This window comes from Diprion similis, chromosome 8, assembly GCF_021155765.1.
Source record: "Diprion similis isolate iyDipSimi1 chromosome 8, iyDipSimi1.1, whole genome shotgun sequence".
NCBI lineage: Eukaryota > Metazoa > Arthropoda > Insecta > Hymenoptera > Diprionidae > Diprion > Diprion similis.
Genome location: NC_060112.1, coordinates 22358088 through 22377226, shown reverse-complemented (window position 1 = coordinate 22377226; position 19139 = coordinate 22358088). Strand labels below are relative to the sequence as shown.

The 19139-nt window shown below is 44.9% G+C and overlaps 1 protein-coding gene across 2 annotated transcripts in view; it reads left to right on the top strand.

The window, feature by feature from the left end:
- The window catches only part of LOC124409571 (agrin-like), a 171950-nt gene that overhangs the window by 151417 nt on the left and 1394 nt on the right, over positions 1 to 19139 (top strand). Inside the window, exons 7-26 of one of the 2 annotated variants that reach the window (XM_046887276.1) lie at positions 2889 to 3104; positions 3213 to 3454; positions 4333 to 4519; positions 6942 to 7039; positions 9052 to 9166; positions 9846 to 10082; positions 10289 to 10582; positions 11020 to 11169; positions 11286 to 11546; positions 11703 to 11849; positions 11989 to 12225; positions 14612 to 14806; positions 14897 to 15070; positions 15851 to 16190; positions 16258 to 16485; positions 16545 to 17170; positions 17239 to 17650; positions 17728 to 17981; positions 18650 to 18746; positions 18992 to 19102. In XM_046887276.1, coding sequence (XP_046743232.1) covers positions 2889 to 3104; positions 3213 to 3454; positions 4333 to 4519; positions 6942 to 7039; positions 9052 to 9166; positions 9846 to 10082; positions 10289 to 10582; positions 11020 to 11169; positions 11286 to 11546; positions 11703 to 11849; positions 11989 to 12225; positions 14612 to 14806; positions 14897 to 15070; positions 15851 to 16190; positions 16258 to 16485; positions 16545 to 17170; positions 17239 to 17650; positions 17728 to 17981; positions 18650 to 18746; positions 18992 to 19102 — 4621 coding nt within the window. The remainder of the gene's footprint in view (positions 1 to 2888; positions 3105 to 3212; positions 3455 to 4332; positions 4520 to 6941; positions 7040 to 9051; positions 9167 to 9845; positions 10083 to 10288; positions 10583 to 11019; positions 11170 to 11285; positions 11547 to 11702; positions 11850 to 11988; positions 12226 to 14611; positions 14807 to 14896; positions 15071 to 15850; positions 16191 to 16257; positions 16486 to 16544; positions 17171 to 17238; positions 17651 to 17727; positions 17982 to 18649; positions 18747 to 18991; positions 19103 to 19139) is intronic. The other variant, XM_046887277.1, reaches the window with a different exon arrangement.

Here is a 19139-nt window from a genome sequence, read left to right as displayed (position 1 = left end):
GATCCATCTTTTAGTTTTTGATGATATAATTTCTCTATACGGTAATTACAAATTCTCTTTTCCGAACTGTTATAATCCTGCGATACATGGTTAACAATAACATGGCATTTAGGCATAAAGTGCCAGAGAATTATTATCCAAGGCTTGTCCCGTAATTCCGGAGAAGAACGTGAACTCTTGACGAATATCTCGCACAGGCTGAATAGCTGCTGAACTAGGATTACTTATTAATCGTACCAAGTTTATGCTGTTTTACGCGACGGTAGCGAAAGGCGTGTCTTCGCTAAGGGAACATCAAAGGCGGTAGAATTTCCGTATAATAATATAACATCAGAGTCTGGCGTGAATCTGTCCGACGAAAACGTTGGAAGTTCTGCATGAAGTGTGCTTCGAATAATCTACTTCTCTTACCGCACTGTCTCCGTATATCCTACATTTATAGCCACGAGGTTAAACAATTTTCTAGTACACGAAAGACTTTGAAATAAGACTAGAAAGAAAAATTAAACTTTAGCAAAATCGACGCTCTTGATGAAAATATTTATTAGGAATGCTACAAGAAACTGCAGGGATAAAGGATGAAAAAAAAAACTTGCAAACTTTAAAGATTATGCGGGAATAACTGTATAAGCTCGGATGCCGGGAGATCCTGCAGGGGATGGAAAAAGCTCGGCAATCGCGTCTTGCTTCGTCGAACTTTAAAACAATCGCCTTCAGCGTCGATCGAAGAATTTTAAACAGAAAAAGACAACTCGAAAGCCTCGGATCATTCTGAATGCGAAGGACAAAATCAGTTACTCGGATACTTTCGCGTATACATATAGGTATAGTATACTATAATATATGTGGAAGAGAGTATGTATCTATGAAAATTTGTTGACAAAGTTAGGTATAATTTTTTTCCGATTCCCTAACCTGGAGTTATTTTTTCTTTTTCATCGTTCTCTGCAGTCCAATGCACATTCATTGAGCTGACGGAATTTTTTTTTGGTTCAAATATCCCGTGAAAATTCTTCTCTTTGCTCAATTTAGGTACTTTCTCGTTTTCCTTACCGCTTACATACTATATATGAGGTATTCCATCCCAAGTGTGTAAACCGTGACTCTCACCCTCTCGGATTTTTTTTTATATGATCGCATTGAGTCTGAAATACACCCTCATATTTTTTTTAGATTTTTTCAAACATCCCTTATTAAAAAAAAAAAATTTCAAATGAACGCCATTTTTTTTAAATCTGAAAAAATTCTCAAAAAACTGTGATAACATATAAAAATTTTCAAGCTGTCACCCGTAGTGGGCAGATTTTTTTGAATGTGTTTTACGAGCTATTAACCTTCACAAAATTCCAAAAAAATTCTCAAATAACTCACCTTGAGCAGATATTAAATTATTTCGGTACTCAAAATGAATATAAAATTCATAATTGATAGTATAAAATTCATTTTGAGTACCGAAATAATTTAATATCTGCTCAAGGTGAGTTATTTGAGAATTTTTTGGAATTTTGTGAACGTTAATAGCTTGTAAAACACATTAAAAAAAATCTGCCCACTACGGATGATAGCTTGAAAATTTTCATATGTTATTACAGTTTTTTGAGAATTTTTTCAGATTTAAAAAAAATAGCGTTTTGTTTTTGAAAAAAAATTTTTTTTCTAAATAAGGGATGTTTGAAAAAATCTAAAAAAAATATGAGGGTGTCTTTTAGACTCAATGCGATCACATAAAAAAAAATAAAAAAAATCCGAGAGGGTGAGGGTCACGGGTTTACACATTTGGGATGGAATACCTCATATACATCATACTTATACATACGTATTACGTATACATACACCGCTTGAAAGGACTGTACGCGCGATTTTTCTTTCGTCTCGCGTAACTTCGGGGCGACAAAAGATTGTATAAAAGCGTCCAAAGGCGAGGGACCGAAAAGCTCGAGATCTCGCCGCTTTGAAACGCCATTTTCTTTCTTCGTTTTCCTCTTCGCGTAATGCACCCCCCCGGCGAAAAGAGGCGGAGACGTACGAAGGAGAAATAATTCATCGAGTGCATTTCTAATTCTTCTGAGGTTCGATGGTCGAAATTCTGAACCAACCGAGCCCGGATCCAGGAAGGAAGTTTGGTTCCGTTTCCGGTTTCCGCATACCCGGTTAGCCGACGAGGCAAATTTCGCTAGAAGAGGAGTTGTGTTCCCGGGGGTTAGCTTAAGTTGCAGTCCACCGAAGCGGGTAAACTCTCCCCTCACCCGACGTCGCGACGCCCCATGATCCGCATCGAAATCGGGGAGAAAACGCCGGATTTTCCCGCTCTGGCCAAGATCACACGGATAATGGAATTCCGCTGCTGGAGGGTTCATTTGTTTCGAAAATTTCCTTCCCCTACAACGAGTTTCGGAATAAAACCACCCCCTGCACGCGCTCTTCGCGGCACGTTTTACTGCACGCAACATTACCCTAAGCGTGTCTCACTCCCCTTGTATTGTATACCTCTTCGAATGTTTGTTCTTCTTTATTTTTTCCTCGTATCCTGTTGCCTGCATTTCCTTCCTTCAATCGTGTAATTACAGATTAAACACAGAGGAAACGAAATTCCGCGTTGAAATGCGGGACGTTTCTCTCTCTTTCTCTCTCCTTGCGTGTTAATTTCATGCAAGTAGAGTATCAAGGTGAGTTCCGAATACAGATTCCCTTACCGACATCTTACCGACGCTACTAGAACATTCGATAGTTACGGGATATCCCCACTCTGGCCCACTTCGAGAACGTTCTAGTAGCGTCGGTAAAACGTCAGTACAGGAATCTGCATCCAGAACAATCTTTGCTGCTCTACTCATGCGTCGCTAAAAATGTTGAGAAACTTGAGATGAAAAAAAATGAGATCTTTTCAGACCCCTGTGCTGGCGTCGAGTGCGTCGAACCGGAAGTTTGTCAGCTGGACAGTTCGAGGCAGCCGGTTTGCCGGTGCGGAGAGCAATGCGGCCTCGAGTTTTCCCCGGTTTGCGGAAGCGACGGAAAAACTTATTCGAACGAGTGCAGCCTTCGTCAGGAAGCCTGTCGCTCCAGGTTACCGCTGAGGAAGATTTACCTCGGTGCTTGCAGCTCCGGTGAGTCCATACATTATACATGTACATTATACCGCGGTGATCGACTGATTTCCTACCGCAAAGGAAAAGGTCTTTTCATACGGGAAATTTATTTTGTCTTTTGAGCAGGAAGCAATCCGTGCGACGATGCGAAATGCGGGTCTTACCAGCAGTGCGCCATCAACCGTTACGGAATCGCGACGTGCGAATGCGGCCCGGAATGCCAGCCGGTAATGAGGCCCGTCTGTGCCAGGGGCGGATCTACTTACACGTCCTTGTGCGAGATGAAACGTCAGGCGTGCATCACCAAGACTAGCATCGAGCTGGCCTACACTGGCGCCTGTGGCTCTAGGGGACCTTGTTCGGAGAAGGTAAGGGAGGTCTTGCAGCATCTCGGCGTTGCTGGTGGTGCAGCATCCGGTAACATGAAAACTCTCTTTATTATTCCACTGATGAATACCTGCTGCGGTTTACGGAAGCTTCCTTTGCGCCACTTTCGAGGGTGAATAACCTTCGGACCGTCCGAATCGGAAGTTTGAAAACGCGGAGAATCTCCAGCAACTGAGGTTATTTGAGTGGATTAAAATGAACACGGATTAAAAAACATCTCTCCGGAAAGCTAGATAAAAGTGAATCTAAAGCAAAGTGGATATAACAGGAGGTGTAATTAGTTATCAATAATTTGAGGAAAGGCTTCGGTAGTTAGTTAGAACCTTAAAAATTGATAGACTCTGGTACTTGTTTATCCAATTCTAATGTTCCTCGACGAATAACATTGCTCGAGATTTTTCAAACTGTTACCGCTTTCTTCTTAACTTTTCATTCGGACTGTCCCACCGATTCATCCTGAGTCGCTTTGAACCCGTCTTTAAAATATCCTCTCAAACGCTTTCTGAGAGCTTCCTCCGGCGGATAGTCGGTTCTCTGTTTTTCCTCATTCCGCGTCATCGTGCAGCATCATATCCTCGAAAGTCGAAGTAACAAGAAGACAAGGATGAAACTCAGGAAATTGTCCGTTCAAGAGTCAGTCATAATCTTTCTTGTCTTGAAAACTTTCCCGACGGCGTGTCGACTTAACGATCAATGTCTTTCGCCGTATTCGAGTTGACGATGCAGCGGCGTTTGCCGATTGGTTGGCCCTGAGAGCAAAGTTGACTTTCCCGATTTCGGAATGGAGTTCTTAATCGAAGCGCAAGTTCCTCTGGTGAGATTCTAACTAACGTCGGTGCATGTGTCTTGATATTCCCAGGTTTGTCAATGGGGTGCTGTTTGCGCTGAAAACGGAGATAGCGCCGTTTGCGAGTGTCCCACTTGCTCAGCCGAGTTTCACCCTGTCTGCGGCGATGACGGTATCAGTTATGGCAACGAGTGCAAACTTCGCCTCGAGGCGTGTCAGCATCGAAGAGAAATCCGAGTTCTCTATACAGGATTGTGCAGTAAGTATTATACATATATCTACGTATGTATACACACGCAAAGTAACAGATATAATAACGCTCGCGGACCCGCGAAACTATTTCGTCGTTTTACGATTTAACAGGAACTTCCAATACAGATAAAACCCTTAAAAAAAAAAAAATGAAACCCGTAAATTCGTCCATTATTTCGTCCCCATTTTTCGCTTTCCTTTCAAGGTTCGCCGGTAGATCACATTTTTTTCTCTTTTCTTTTTTTGTAACAAATGTACGTTGTATTATACGGTTTCCTGAAAATCTCCTCCGTCTCTCCTTAATTAATTCGAAACCCGGCAGGGCGAGCATTGTAGGCACCGCATGCAGAAGGACAGATCGTGAAGCGTAATGAGTGAAAGAGAGAGGATGTCGGTATTGTAAATACGGCACCGTGGGTTCTTCTGCATGGCGGGGATCCCATTCCTCAGTGAGGAAAATAATAAAGCAAAATTCTATTGTTGAATCAGGATGGCGGCGGGCGCAGAGAGAGAGAGAGAGAGCTTTTCGCCGTTCGCGTGTATCCACAGCAAAGCTGCTATCTTGTACATAATATCTTGTACCTTTCACGTCTCTTCGCTCTCCTCTTTTCCGTCCCAAAGCAAAATGAAATCCGAACATTTATTAAACCCCCAAAGCAAAAAATCAACCCCGATTATTACACCCGTCGTCGACCCGCCGCCTGTCTCGGGAAATCCCACCTACCTACTACGGGGTGACCGATTTAACTCTGGCACATGTTCACCCTGCGGCTCTTTCGGTGAAAGGATGCCGAGCATCTGCAGCCACGATTCATTTGCAACGCAAATTACACGCGCACGCGTTTTAACATTCTCTGTCTTTCTCTCTCTTTCACCCTTTAGGTGACACTCCTGCAGGGATTTTTTAAATATTTCTTTAATCCGTCACATGTTTCATCCAGTTGATTCGACGATTTTACTGTGTCGAAAAAAGCCAAAATAAAAATAAAAAAACGAACCATAAGCCTCTTGTAACGATAAATCATTTTTATTTTATTATTTGTTTTTGTTTTTTTTCTACCCTCTTTTTACTAAAATTCACTTTGGGGGATGAATTTTGAACGCCTTTAACCCAGTACTCGAGCCGCGAAAATCCGATGTTCTGCACGTTCGCATCCACGTTATTCGCGACCTTTTTCCCCCTGTTTTTCCAAGACATCGCTGCAAAAGACCTGGATGAAAACGTACTGCGTCTCATCCATATCACGAGACACCCTCTCCGTGCACCCTGTGCAATGCAGTCTGTATGCACCCCCGAGGCGTCGAACCCGCGGCTGCATATATGCATCTGTTTGAACTGTCGCGTGCTGTGCAAGTATATCACCGACCAACTTGCGAGATTCGCACCGGATTTCGATGAATTCTAAAGACAACTTCGATCACGCGAAGCGACGGTGCAATTTCAATTCGTTCTGATATTATCTCCGCCTGCAAGGATCTCTGATAAATAAATGCTTAACATTTCACATGCTTTGGTCGAAGACACGGATAAATAATCGATCTCAAAAGTGTAATTGAACAATACGTGAAGCAACAATTTTTCTACGGTACATACGTTATACAAGCGCTTGTACATCGATTTTGCGAAACGTTGCCCCGAGTGCTCTCCTTTATTCTCCCCTCTCCATTAAAGTCTCCCATTTTAAAAAAAGTTTTTTTCACCCAACATCGAGCCGTGCCTGCTGTCCATTAGTTTTCCGGCAAAACCCTTTAAGCGGAGCAGCCTTCGCGTCCGAAACTCTGTGCAGCAGCTTCAGGATGGGATCATCACCTGCCAACCCGACACGTGGAACATTTCCTCATTCTTTAGAGGGGTATTGTGCCTTCGGTAGGACGGAAACGGGTGCGTTTCCCGTCTGCGGATCATACCTGCCAGTCGGAATCGCGGACGATTATTTACCCTGTCTGTGTACCTGTACCCATATTTGCATACGCCGGTCGTAAGGCTCGATCGGTTTTAGATAAGGGATGGAAACCGTGTACATAGAGCTAATAACAAAGCCGATGGAAAGCTAGCCAGGATCCCGATAACGCAAAACAGGATGTATCCAATCAAGCGGCGCGTTGTGCGGAGACAGATTTCGACGTTTTATAGCAAAAAGCCGATCATCGTGATCGTGTATCTCGCGTAAACTGTACTACAAGCGAAATGCAACGGCGTGACATGATCGTTTTAGGTACCGCAGTTATGTAAAGGGATAATTTTGCACCCTCTGTCCCGCCTTCCCGTCGGCTTAATCCTCGAGTTGGAATCGATATCGCCGTCTTGCCCCTTCAAACAGCCGCCGTCCTGCCCACTTGTGCTCCTCGTTGTTTGTTCGCTCACTCGATTAATCAAACCGCCCTTCCACTCGACTCATTCTCTCTCTCTCTTTCATACTCTGTTCCAGATGGCTGCGAGAATAAGAAATGTGACCATTACGCCGAATGCGACAGCGACAGCAGCGGTGAGGCCAGATGTGTCTGCCCGTGGAATTGCGACAATGCGGTAAGAATTTATTTCAACTTGAACTTTGAGCCTTTTTCACGCAGATGAAATCTTTTTTCATTCACAATTTTAGGTACGTCCCTTTTTAAGGTGCTTTTTTAAATTACTCCAAGCGATGTTCGAGATGATATGAAAATGTCGTACTTTTGTTTTTCAAATCTGTTCACAGTGAAAAAAAAAAAAGCTTTTGCATTGTCTTCCATTTTTTATACTATCGAATCGGTTTGGATTTGAAAGTACGCTTTTGGATGTAAAAAAAATCAGAAAATTCCACACGATCGAACGAAAGTCCAAAATATTCTAATCACGACCCCTGACTCTAGTCTCAAAACCGATCATTGCATACTGAAATAAAGTCGCTAAAATTGTGGAGTGAACTTGAAAAGGGTTAAGGGTGTCAACCTTGGCAGTTCTGAACCGTCTTTGCGTACAATTTGAGTCGCATGCATTGGGGTTCGAAAAGAATTCCCGCGCGAATTTCCTTCGGCGTTGAAAGAAGAGAAAGTAGCGTTCGTCGCCGCAATTCATCGATGCGAGATACGGTACAGGATCGAGAAACATAAAAATTCCTTTGGTGAATTTTTCGCCTCTACGAAAAACGGTCGATTTGTTCGTGATGCAGGAGCGCACGCGAGAGTTGGCGAACGAGCCTGGGGGTTGACAAAGCCCCTGTAAAACTCTGAGTAAATCATCTCGTATTCCCGTCGAGTATCGCCGCCCCAGTCCTGCAGGCGCGGAGTCGTGAACGCTCGAACGTCGCGGAAACGATTCCCTAAGCGCCTCGTACTCGTACCCGCGTCCGATTTCGCTGTACACCGCTATTTGTCCGGTCTATAGACGGCTACGTGGTTTCACCGTAATGCCAATCGATGGGGCGGGGGACTAAAGAGCGGCGGAAAAGGTACGTCGGGAACCATGGCAGGAGCTGAAAGGGGAGGAGAGAGATCTGGCGAGTCAGCATCCAGCCGAAGCGACGCGGTGCTAGCCGCAGGAGCAAAACAAGCCGCAGGGCGCCAGACTCCCCCCCCCCCCCCTCCTTTTTTTCCCTCCTTTTTTCCTTTATTTTTGTTTTTTCTCTTACCGCAGAAACCGCGCTTCTACTTTCGCCTTTTATCCCCTCTGTTCCCTGTTTTGAGCCCCATTGTCACGCGGCTTCACTATCGACTCCATCCACGGTGCATCCCGCAAATTGCAACGTTTGAAACTGTGCTGATATTCCCCCGTTCGAACATCGACAGCTTTATTCAACTACGAACTCCGCACATGTGACGCTGCTGCGCTTTCGTACCGTTTCACTGGAAGTATAGCTGCAGTATGCAATTCTCAAAGCACTTGAAACGTCAGAAGTAGGTAAATTTCTCTCGCCGAGTTTCCGCATCGTTTCAAACATTTTTCAAATACGTATGTATTGCTCTTTTTTTCAATCCTACCGCGCAAACCGTTTCAGTTTACTATGGTTCTTTCTATGATTGAAACGTCGCGTTGTATTCGCGTATATACGTGACACGTTGAGCTCGGTTGTTTAACGTTTATTATATACTCTCGTTGACGCGGAAGCTCGAGACATTTCACTGGAATAATTACTATGATCTATGAATTATCCAGTAAATAATTCAACGCCTAAAAGGCGAGTTTGATGCAAAAAAGAGTCCGTTTGTCGTCAATTTTCAGCACCAACTTCGCCATTCTTCTACCACATTCATTTAACGAAATAAATTGATTTCAAACAATGCCACAAATTAGCAGTTTAAAATTTCTTTCATGCAACTGCTCATTTTTTAGTTTCTATTTTTTACTTCTTGCATAAATACCACAAATAACGAAGTCAAGGAAGAAAAATTTCCTGTGTACGATTTTTGAATGCAATATTATAAACTGCTTCTTCTTTGTACATCTGTAAGTTTTTTCCACCGTCAAACATCCGTCAAAATTGACTCAAGTTTTCAGGAGAAACTCCACATTCCCGTGAGATCTCCTCTGACCCTTAAAGCGGATTGTTTCTGTAATTCCAGGTGGAGACGCCGGTTTGCGGTACCGACGGAGTGACGTATTTCAGTGAGTGCGCCTTGAAGAAGGCATCTTGCGCTTCGCAGACGCTGATTGTAGTCAGCTACAAAGGAGACTGCGGTAAGAGAAACAGATGCAAGCTGTCTGAAACTTGTTGAGAATTGCTAAGCTTTAAGCCTTAACCAAGCCCAAGGCCACAATTTAACTCCGTCGTCACTCGTTGCGTGATATTTTTTTTTTATTTCCTAACTTTCTCTCACGAAATAATTAACCTATTCGGAGTAAAATTGGAAACGAACGTAATTATGCAGAGGCACGTCTCTGAAACAATATGACACCTAGTACCGATTGTGAGTTCTGGTCAGCAAATGGTTTCAGATAAATTGTACCCGTACAAAAGTAGAAACAACTTGGTGCAAGCTGTGAGGCGTTAGTCCTTTCACACGGAATCGATATAGTTCAAAGAAAATGATGAAAGAACACTTTTAAAATTAAATATGGTCTGTAGGTTAGAAGGCTGCATTAATTACCACGCAATACCACGTCAGATCCATAATGAAAAATTTTTATTCGTAACGAAAATATCATTCTACCAACACGCAACAAGTGTCGAATGTATGTATATACTCGTACATACATAGATGGTATAGACCTTGTAGCATAATGACATCCGGTGGTTGCAGTCCTCGTCTCTAACTTATGTATAACATAAACGCATTAATACAACTGGGGTAAAAATGAATAAGGAATGAACGAAGAAGGAAAGACAGGGTGGTGACACGATTACTAATTCATCCAGCACTTTGCGCCGGGATTCACTGCGAGAACGGGGCTCGATGCGTCGGGGGCGCCTGCATCTGCCCGGAATTCTGCCCCCACGACGGCGTCGGGGAACCGGTTTGCGGCAGCGACGCCAAGACCTACCCCTCGGAGTGCGAACTCCAGAAATCGGCCTGCGATCGGGACCCGCTGCTGCCGGCCCTTCACGTTACCTTCTACGGTGATTGCGGGGAAAAGTCACCGGTGGCGGCTCTCAGTAAGTTGAAATTGATTCTCCCATCCCTCGAGGGTGAACTACGCGAAAGAGAGAGCACCCCGTGACCCCGATATTACCAATCAAGCGGCAGCTGACGCTCGCGATTAACCCCGCCTCACTAATCGCCTAACATTCCTCTCTCTTCTCTCTTTCTCTTTCTCTCTCTGTCTATATTACCGTTTTCTACACCCCCGTATCGCAATTAGCAACGATATCAACGGCACCCGTCACGCGACTGAGCACCAACCTCGACGGAGGAAACAGCCAGGAACGCGAGGCCTGCCGCGACATCCACTGCGACTTTGAGGCGACCTGCGAACTGGGTCCGGACAGGTTTCCAAGGTGCAGTTGCCGCTTCGACTGCGCCGCTATATCCGCCGAGAATATGAGGCCCATATGCGGCAGCGATCTGAGGACCTACTCGTCACTTTGTGCAATGAAAATGGAGGCCTGTCAAAGACAACAGGAACTCAGGCTTCGACCCCTCGATCTTTGCCAAGGTCCGATTAACCCGCTTATAAATTCTCGCTTGTATTTAATCCCCTTTTCCTTAACGTAGACAAGCATGCCGCAAACGCATTTATCGCATGATCCTTAACTAACTTATACGTATATAACTTTTGCTCCTTTACACGGTATATTGGACAATCTCATGCAGTATATTCTGTGAAATGTAGACGCATGAATATTGTATACACATATATGCGAGGCACTAGCGCACATAGAGGTCAAATTTATTTAACACTGAGTACATTTAATGAAATTTCAATGCCGTGGTTGATGAATGAATTTTCGAAAGGTAATTCATTCAAGACCTCGATGATCGTGTTTCCTCTTGCTCTGCACACTTTAAAGTGCAAGTACCTCAGCTTCTCCATTACACCGAGCCGAGAAAATGGTTATCCATCAATTAAAAATTCATCCCTTCGAAAATCAGGCATGGAGGTTCGCCCCTGCAACGGAGATGCTCCACTGGTCGATTCCGAGGGTCGTGAATACGACTGTGGCAGTGGTCCTCAGCGCAGAGACTGTCCAAGCATGAGTTACTGTCATCAGACCACGCGTTTCGCACGCTGCTGCAAGAAAGGTAACGAAGGGGGTTGATGGTAAATTTTTTTATCTCGAGGAAACTAGCATCGAGACGCAACTACCCAGACCTGGCCAAAACCCGAGACGAACCGTTTTCTTTTCCCTGTCCCCCAGGTCCCGGTGTCCAGGTACAAAAATGCTCCGACTCCTGGCACGGCTGCTGTCCCGACGGAAAAACCGCCGCTCTTGGTCCAGACGGGGCCGGATGTCCCAGCCTCTGTGGGTGCAACAGACTCGGAAGCGTCGCCGACACCTGCAGCCCCGAGACTGGACAGTGCGAGTGCAAACCTGGCGTCGGGGGCGTAAAGTGTGACCGATGCATGCCCGGCTACTGGGGGTTGCCCAAAATCAGCGAGGGACACCCCGGGTGCATTCGTAAGGAATCTACTTTTGGACTGTCTGTTCTCCAAGCCCTGATCTCGAGACTTGACCTTGGAATTTTTGAGCTCGGGTTGTACCTGAGGATAACTCTGAGGAGCTCGGAAAAATTTCATTAAAAAATGAGATTGCATTTCTTATTTCTCATTCCAGCCTGCGGCTGCTCGCTCTTCGGCTCCGTGAGAGAAGACTGTGAACAGATGACGGGTCGTTGTGTCTGCAAGCCCGAAATTCAAGGTCAAAAATGCACCATATGCACGGATCACAACAAGGTCTTAACGCCTACCGGGTGTTATTCGGGTATTGAAATTTGCTAATAGTTATGTAATAATAATTATTAAAATCCGGCGAGAGATTCGCGCGGTTCCGATTTTGCGAATCCAAATTCACCTCAACCTACTTGACTAATGCCTAAACACAACTAATTCGTATACCTTAGCCGACACGATTCCACCGCTGCCTCAATCTTGCGAGGAACTGGAGTGTTACTCGGGCGGCCATTGCTCGGAGATCGGTGGACCGCATTGCGTCTGTCCATCTTCTTGTCCCACGGACGTCCCGACGGTTCCGGTTTGCGGGAGCGACGGTCAGACCTACGACAACGAGTGCGAACTCCGTCTCTACGCCTGTCGGCATCAGGCCGACGTCGTTACCCAGGCCTTCGGCCACTGTCGAGGTGTGTTCACGGAAAGAAATCCGTACCGATCCGGTCCCTATATCCTCCACTACTAAAAACAAAAAATGCGACCTCTTCGGCGTTTTTTTTTTCCCATATCTTGAACTAGAAAAGAAAAAAATATATACTCTATGTGTTAGGAAAGAAAATTTCATCAAAATTGTCATGTTTACTGTGTGTGTATATCTATAGAATAGTAGGGGATTCGATATCATTTGGGCGCGATGTGATAGTATATAATATATACCTATATATTATTAATATCGTGAGAGAAGCACTCGAGTGATCCACGTTTAAGCGTACGTTTGTATAATCATATCCAGACCAATAAACGCACGCTAATTTTTAACACAAAATAATCTATGAATTTACCTCGATCCTCGACCTGCCGAACCGAGATTCATTATTATTATTATTGTTGTTGTTGTTGTTGTTGTTATTACTATACGTGAACCGAATTGGTTTCTGTAAAAGAGAGGAAAATTCTAACAAAACGAATGGAGGGGAAATTACAGAATACATTCGTTGAAAGGAAGAAATACAACGACTAGCAACGTGAAAAGTTTCTCGGACAAAAAGTCGTTACCTAATAATAAACTCCGTTGTATAAATAAATAACGAGTAAAATTTGCCGATACAAAGCGACGGGATCTTCTGACCCGAGAGGAAGTGAAAAAGAAATAAACGAAAAGTAAAGGAAGAAATCCTCAAAGTAGGTATATATGTATTTATAAGAGAAATCTGCAGTTCGGATTGCGAGGAGATTCTTTGCCTTGCTTATTTTCTATTGCCACTGTCTCGTTCCCGTTCGCTTCCCGCAGCCCAGGGGTTGGGGACCATCTGCAATTCCAGAGTGCCGGGTCTCTTTCTAAAGTCAATCTTTTGAAAAGTTAGCCAGCTTTACTTCCTGCACATGCCCGGTGGAAAGTTGAACATAAATTAGATTAGGAAAAGCATTTACTACCGCTCTGCAACGTGCTTCTTCCAAGTTCTTCATCGTGCCTATAAGAGTTTTTCCTATTTTTTCCATCATTGGTTTTCGATACTTCTTCTTCTAGCTCCGCGGAAGATATTTATTATCGCATAAGGAACGCGCCCGAAGTTCTTTCAGCAATTATCGTATAACCGATGGGAATAAATCATTCAAAGTATAACGAAGGCCATGCGGTCTTGCGTCCCGATCGTTTATAGGTTCAATTTTTTACTTCTTACCCTTCGAAAATTTCGTCCTAAACGTAAGCTCCGCGGCTTGACACGATTATTGATTTAACCGAACAATCCGTCCTCCCGGGCTTCTGAAATAAGTAATTAAGTCAGGGTAGCCTGAGGTAAGGGAGACTCCAGGCTCTTGGCTGGGACGCTTAATTATCTCGAGGCTGAACGAACGGTTTTTTTTTATTCTTAAAGATGCAGGCATAGACTGAATATTTTCTTCCAAGCGCCTGTAGAATCGCGAAATTTGTATTATCTGGTGAAAATTTCTGCCTGATTTTCTTTTCCGTAAACCAGTATGCAAAAGTTTGTTTCCTTTTTTTCCCGGGTTCGTTTACTCCTTTATATAGGTGTACGACTTCGTCTTTTGTGCGGACAAATTCCCGGAGCGTAGCGAAGCGAGGAAATGAATACCATAAATGCCCGCCTGAGGGAGGAAAAGGAAAGAGAGAGGGAGAGTGAGAGTGAGAGAGAAAAAGAATTGAATAAAGTAAAATAAATATGAAGCGAAGGAACAACGAGCTCGGCAAATAATCAACAGAGAATTACTTCAAATTGAAATGTAATTAAAACTACATTAAACCCCTCGGCCTATCACCATCCTGCAGATCGTTGCAAAGTCCCGCTTCGACTCGTTTAAATTATACAAGCCTGATCCTTAGAGCGTTTATCTCGAAGAAGGAGCGATTCTTTCTGTCACCGTATTTTCCATAGAGTAAAAATCCTGCAGGATCACGCTCGATGTGCGTCCGTGCAAAGCGGAAGATTCGACCCAGCTTTGGAAATAAAATATTTACACTGCACTTTGCAAAACAGGGATTCCGAGACAAGATATTACGTATTCGCGAAAGACTTTCCATCAGAGTCAAACCGAATTGCAAGTATATTTATCCGCCGAGCAATTACCCAGCAAAGCTCTTTACAGCGCGGAAGAAACACGAATGAAAATGATCTCGGAAGTGGAAAGCTTCACTGAAAGCTTCGTTAATCTGTCCCGCGTTTTTATCGCTATTACGTCACGATATTCGCTTCTTAATCCAATAACCTTACCACGCGCAGAAGATGTCGCAATATGTATCTATATATATCGTTTCCGCAAACCTTTTCCAACCCTCTCTGTTCCAAAAGTCACACCTCACCACCGGGACGCGACTAATTTTCCCAAAATTTTCAGACGACCCAATGGTGAACACCGATTTTCCGGTAAAACGCTTCACCGCCGTTCAGTACACACAACCAGCAGCCGCGATTTCGCCGCTGTCGAAATCCACTCGGCATCTTCTCGTCCCCGAGCCGGACTCCAGGTACTACTACACCCACAGAGCCCACCAGGAGACGATCTCCATAGACAGGGAGAACCTGAAGCAAGGTGAGTGCAAGAAATTTCCGTAAGATAGTTACGATTTTCCGGCCATCCGGCTCACGGCCACTTCGTATTATCTACCGATTCATCTTCAAGGGGTGGCAGCTTCCTATCGGCCGACTCCAGCCACCATCCGCGTGGTGACCGCTCTTCTTGGTGATTTGTGCAGCGACGACAAGGACTGCACGATACCGAACAGCGAGTGCATGAGTGGAGGCTGCGTCTGCTCCAAGGGATATGCCGAGACCAGCGACAGGCAGGAGTGTTTCGGTGAGTGGGAATTCCTGGATCTTATGAAGAAGGTATCCCAGGTCGATCTCTCAGATTTGATTTCTGTTGCAACATGTTATGGTAAACTAAAAACTAAGCGACACGCATTTTTTTTCTTTCTTTTTTTTTATTTGTCATTAAACACTTTAAGAGGGTAAAAACATTCTCTGAAGTAAGGAATGTCAAGGGGTGATTTGGCAGTTTCACCCACAAGAACGTGACATTTTTAAAACAATCGAAATGGAAACGTTTTCTCATAACGAGAAATGAAAAATCTAATTCTCTCAATTGATAAAAAGAAAAACTGCCAAATCACCCCGTGACATGCCTTACTTAGGAGTGGGGTTTCACCCCCTTAGAGCATTAATAGCAGATAAAAAAAATTGCGTGTCGTTTAGTTTTTAGCCTACTATAACGTATTAGAAAATAAATCAAATCGGATACCTTCGTTATTAGTGTCGGTGAAGTAGAAAACAAGAATCGTGCGATTGACTCGACGAAGTAGAAACTTCATCGCGACATATTTCTTTGCACCTTGCCTGACCGAAGGATTCATACGTTCCATCAGTCTCTGAAGGATTTCTTCTATTCATCTCGGTTCATCCATGCTCCAAATGGGTCTTAGATACTATAAGTCTTTCTTCACTTGAATTCCGTGTCAAAATGATGGAGAATAATTGAATTTGGCAGAGATGCCTTGCAGATATTCTTACACCTTACACGCACGTGTCGTTTGATACTTGATCTCTTGATATTGGAAACTTCTTAAAACTTCACTAGCAAACTACGTTCCCGTATCACCTACGGAGGAGTTTCGCGCCTGTCTGTCTTACCCCTGTCACATGTCGTCCACCTGCGTCGATCTTCCAAGCGCAACCTTCGTCTGCCTGTGCCGACCAAACTTCACTGGCCTTCTATGCGACGAGGAGATTGACAAGAGGGACTACGACTTGCCGTCTTTCGACGGCAAGAGCTTCGTCAGGATGAATCGTCTCAAGGCTTACCACACCTTGAGCATCGAAGTGGAGTTCAAGACCTACGCCGAGAACGGGATCATCCTTTATAATCAGCAGAAGAATGATGGATCGGGGGATTTCGTGTCGCTGGCGATAGTCGACGGGTAAATAGACGTCGACGTTGTTTACCGGTGCGCGTTATATTGACGTTTTTTGCGTCTCTTTCTCCAGGTACATTCAGTTCAGGTATAACCTCGGCAACGGACCGGTCGTCCTGACCTCCCCACAAAAGGCGACGATGAAGACGTTCCACAAGGTGACGGCTAAGCGGTACCGCAAGGACGGCGTCCTGATCTTCAACGACGGCGATGACGTCACTGGCCAGAGCGAGGGGATGCTGGAATCCCTGGACCTGAACCAGGACACCTTCGTCGGCAGCATGCCGACGAATTACACAAAGTAAGCCTCGGTTCTCGGATCGATTTTATCAACCTTGCTAAAATCTCCGGTATTTACAGAGTCCGTGAGAACGTTGGAACCAGTCACGGTCTCCTTGGTTGCATTCGAAAGCTCGAGATAAACCGTCGGGTCGTCGACCTTCACGTTGGTCACGACAAGGACGTTCTTGAGACGCACAGGGTGAAAGAGTGCGGGGAAAATCCTTGCGCGAATTTGCCGTGTCAGAACGGAGCAACTTGTCAACCGATCTTCGACGAAGATCTGTGCGACGGTCACGAGTGCAAGAAAAAAGTCACCACCAAGAGATGCAGGGGTAAAAACTGCGGAAAGAAAATCGGCAAGGGCTTTGTCTGCAAGGGGACCCATTGCGCTCCCATGAAGCAGAAACGGTCGAGGAAAAACTCCCGGAAACGGTGCGCTGGACTCAACTGCGACTTCGACTACGACCTGGAGTACGACGATGGATTCACTAACGGCTACGGACCCAGTTACGCGGTCGAGAAGTACGAGGTCCGCGACTACAAGTGCGTATGCACCCCGGAATTCACCGGTCAGCACTGCGAAGAGTCCCTCGACCCCTGCATCAGCGAACCCTGCCAGCACGGAGCCACCTGTGATATCCTGCCGCAGGGTGGCTACGTCTGCAAATGTCCACCAGGCAGGACTGGACGACACTGCGAGACTCGTGAGTTGACCTTTATCCCTTAGTACTTGGATCCTTTCCTTCTTCGTCACGACCTCGACTTTCTCCAGTTGACGCTGACCTCAACGAGTTGCTGGTACCCGAGCTCTCTGGCGATGGTTTCCTGGAGCTACCGTGCCTCGAGGGAGTGTCGAAGGTCTTCTCCATCGAGCTGTGGTTCCTATCGCGAGCCAGCGATGGTCTCCTTCTCTACAATGGTCAGCTGAGCAACGGCCGAGGTGACTTCATCAGTCTGAACCTGGTCCACGGAAGGCTGGAGTTCAGGTTCAACCTGGGTAGCGGCATCGCGAATATCACCTCGCCGGATCCGGTTAGTCTCGACACTTGGCACTGTGTCCGAATCAGCAGACTCGGTCGCGAGGGTCTTCTGCAATTGAACGACGGTACCGTCGCCAGGGGATTGTCCGGAAGTCCGTTGACGGAGTTGAACCTCGAGATGCCCTTGTACATAGGGGGTGTGAGGTGAGGAGAGGAGGGGTTGTCTTGTAGAGACGTCGACAGGATCTCGATCAAACTTCTTGTATTAATTCGTTCTGCAGGCACTGGCACGAGGTGCACAAATTGGCTGGAGCTTGGACGGGACTTGTTGGGGCCGTTCAGAGGCTGATGGTGAACGGAAGGACGTACCAGAACCTCGCCGTTAATGTGACGCAGCACAAGGCTGTGCTCTACGACGGTCTCCCATGTCCCAGCAACGAGAATCCATGTCACAACGGCGGCGTTTGTCTGCCCCTGCTCAACAGTTATCTATGCAAATGCGTCACCGGGTACAACGGTCTTCATTGCGAATTTTGTGAGTAGCAAGGAAATATGGCGAGACATTGGGGGTTAGGAAGTGTTAAGGGGTGGATTTTGGGAACTTGTATCTCGACGACCCATCGTTCGATTCGATTGGACTTGGTTTTATTCAAAAATATGTATATATCGAGCTCCGAATACGAATTCGATTTGTTTTTCATTAGAATCAGTAATGAAGAAGCATTGTTATTGACAATAAAATCCATTCTTTCGCGGGATGATATGTTTTGCTGTTCCCACGATGTCTCGAAAATTGCTCTACCAACTTATCTCAAATTTAGAGACAGTGTTGTTGGATAGTTTACCCTCTTCAACATAATCTAAATTTCTCTTTTCAATAAAATGACCTGAAATTGAATTGGACTATTCGTTCAAAATTTTTACAACTTTATTATTTAATCAAGGGGAAAATTTGAATGGTTGAAAAAGAAGTGGATTACTGGCGAAGAGGTCAAAATGTCCAAGCTTTGTTTTTTTTCTTAGATATCACGAGCGCCGCAAGCATATCATCGAACGAAATTTTGAACAAAACTTAATTGGTTTGAATAAAAAAAAAGGAAAATAAATTAATTAATCGGTTTTCGAGTTACAAATTCCTCACCTTTATAAATCCACGTACAGAAACTGTCTGAATAGTGTTTTATTTATATCGTTTTGTTCCAGTCACGGGATACGACATCTCGAGTAGCGAGATATCCGAGAAACCCGTCAGATTCAGAGGCGACAACTTTTTGCAATTTAAACACCGTTACGGCAGGAGGTAAGCGATCTTGAGAAAGCAGCGGTGGCCGCCGGCTCCCTCCATCCGGTTTTCACTTTAAATTTCTCACTACAAGTTGGATCTGCAGTAACTAACTAATGATAAAAGTTGGATCAAACTCGGCTCCGGTTCAAGAGTCTGCGAATTTTAAAGTGGAAACGGTTCGGGGTGGGGGGTGGCAGTTGAATTAATTTTGTGTAACAAAACCCGGCTAACTTTTACTAACCAATTTGAACACGCCCCAGTCCTAACGTCACTAACATCACAACTTTTGCCGAGTATTTCGACGAGTCATACTCGGAGTACGATCCTGAAGATGACGACGACTACGAGTACGAAAGTTACGATTACACTGAGTGAGTTTACACCGATATCTGTATTCGCTGTTAGCTC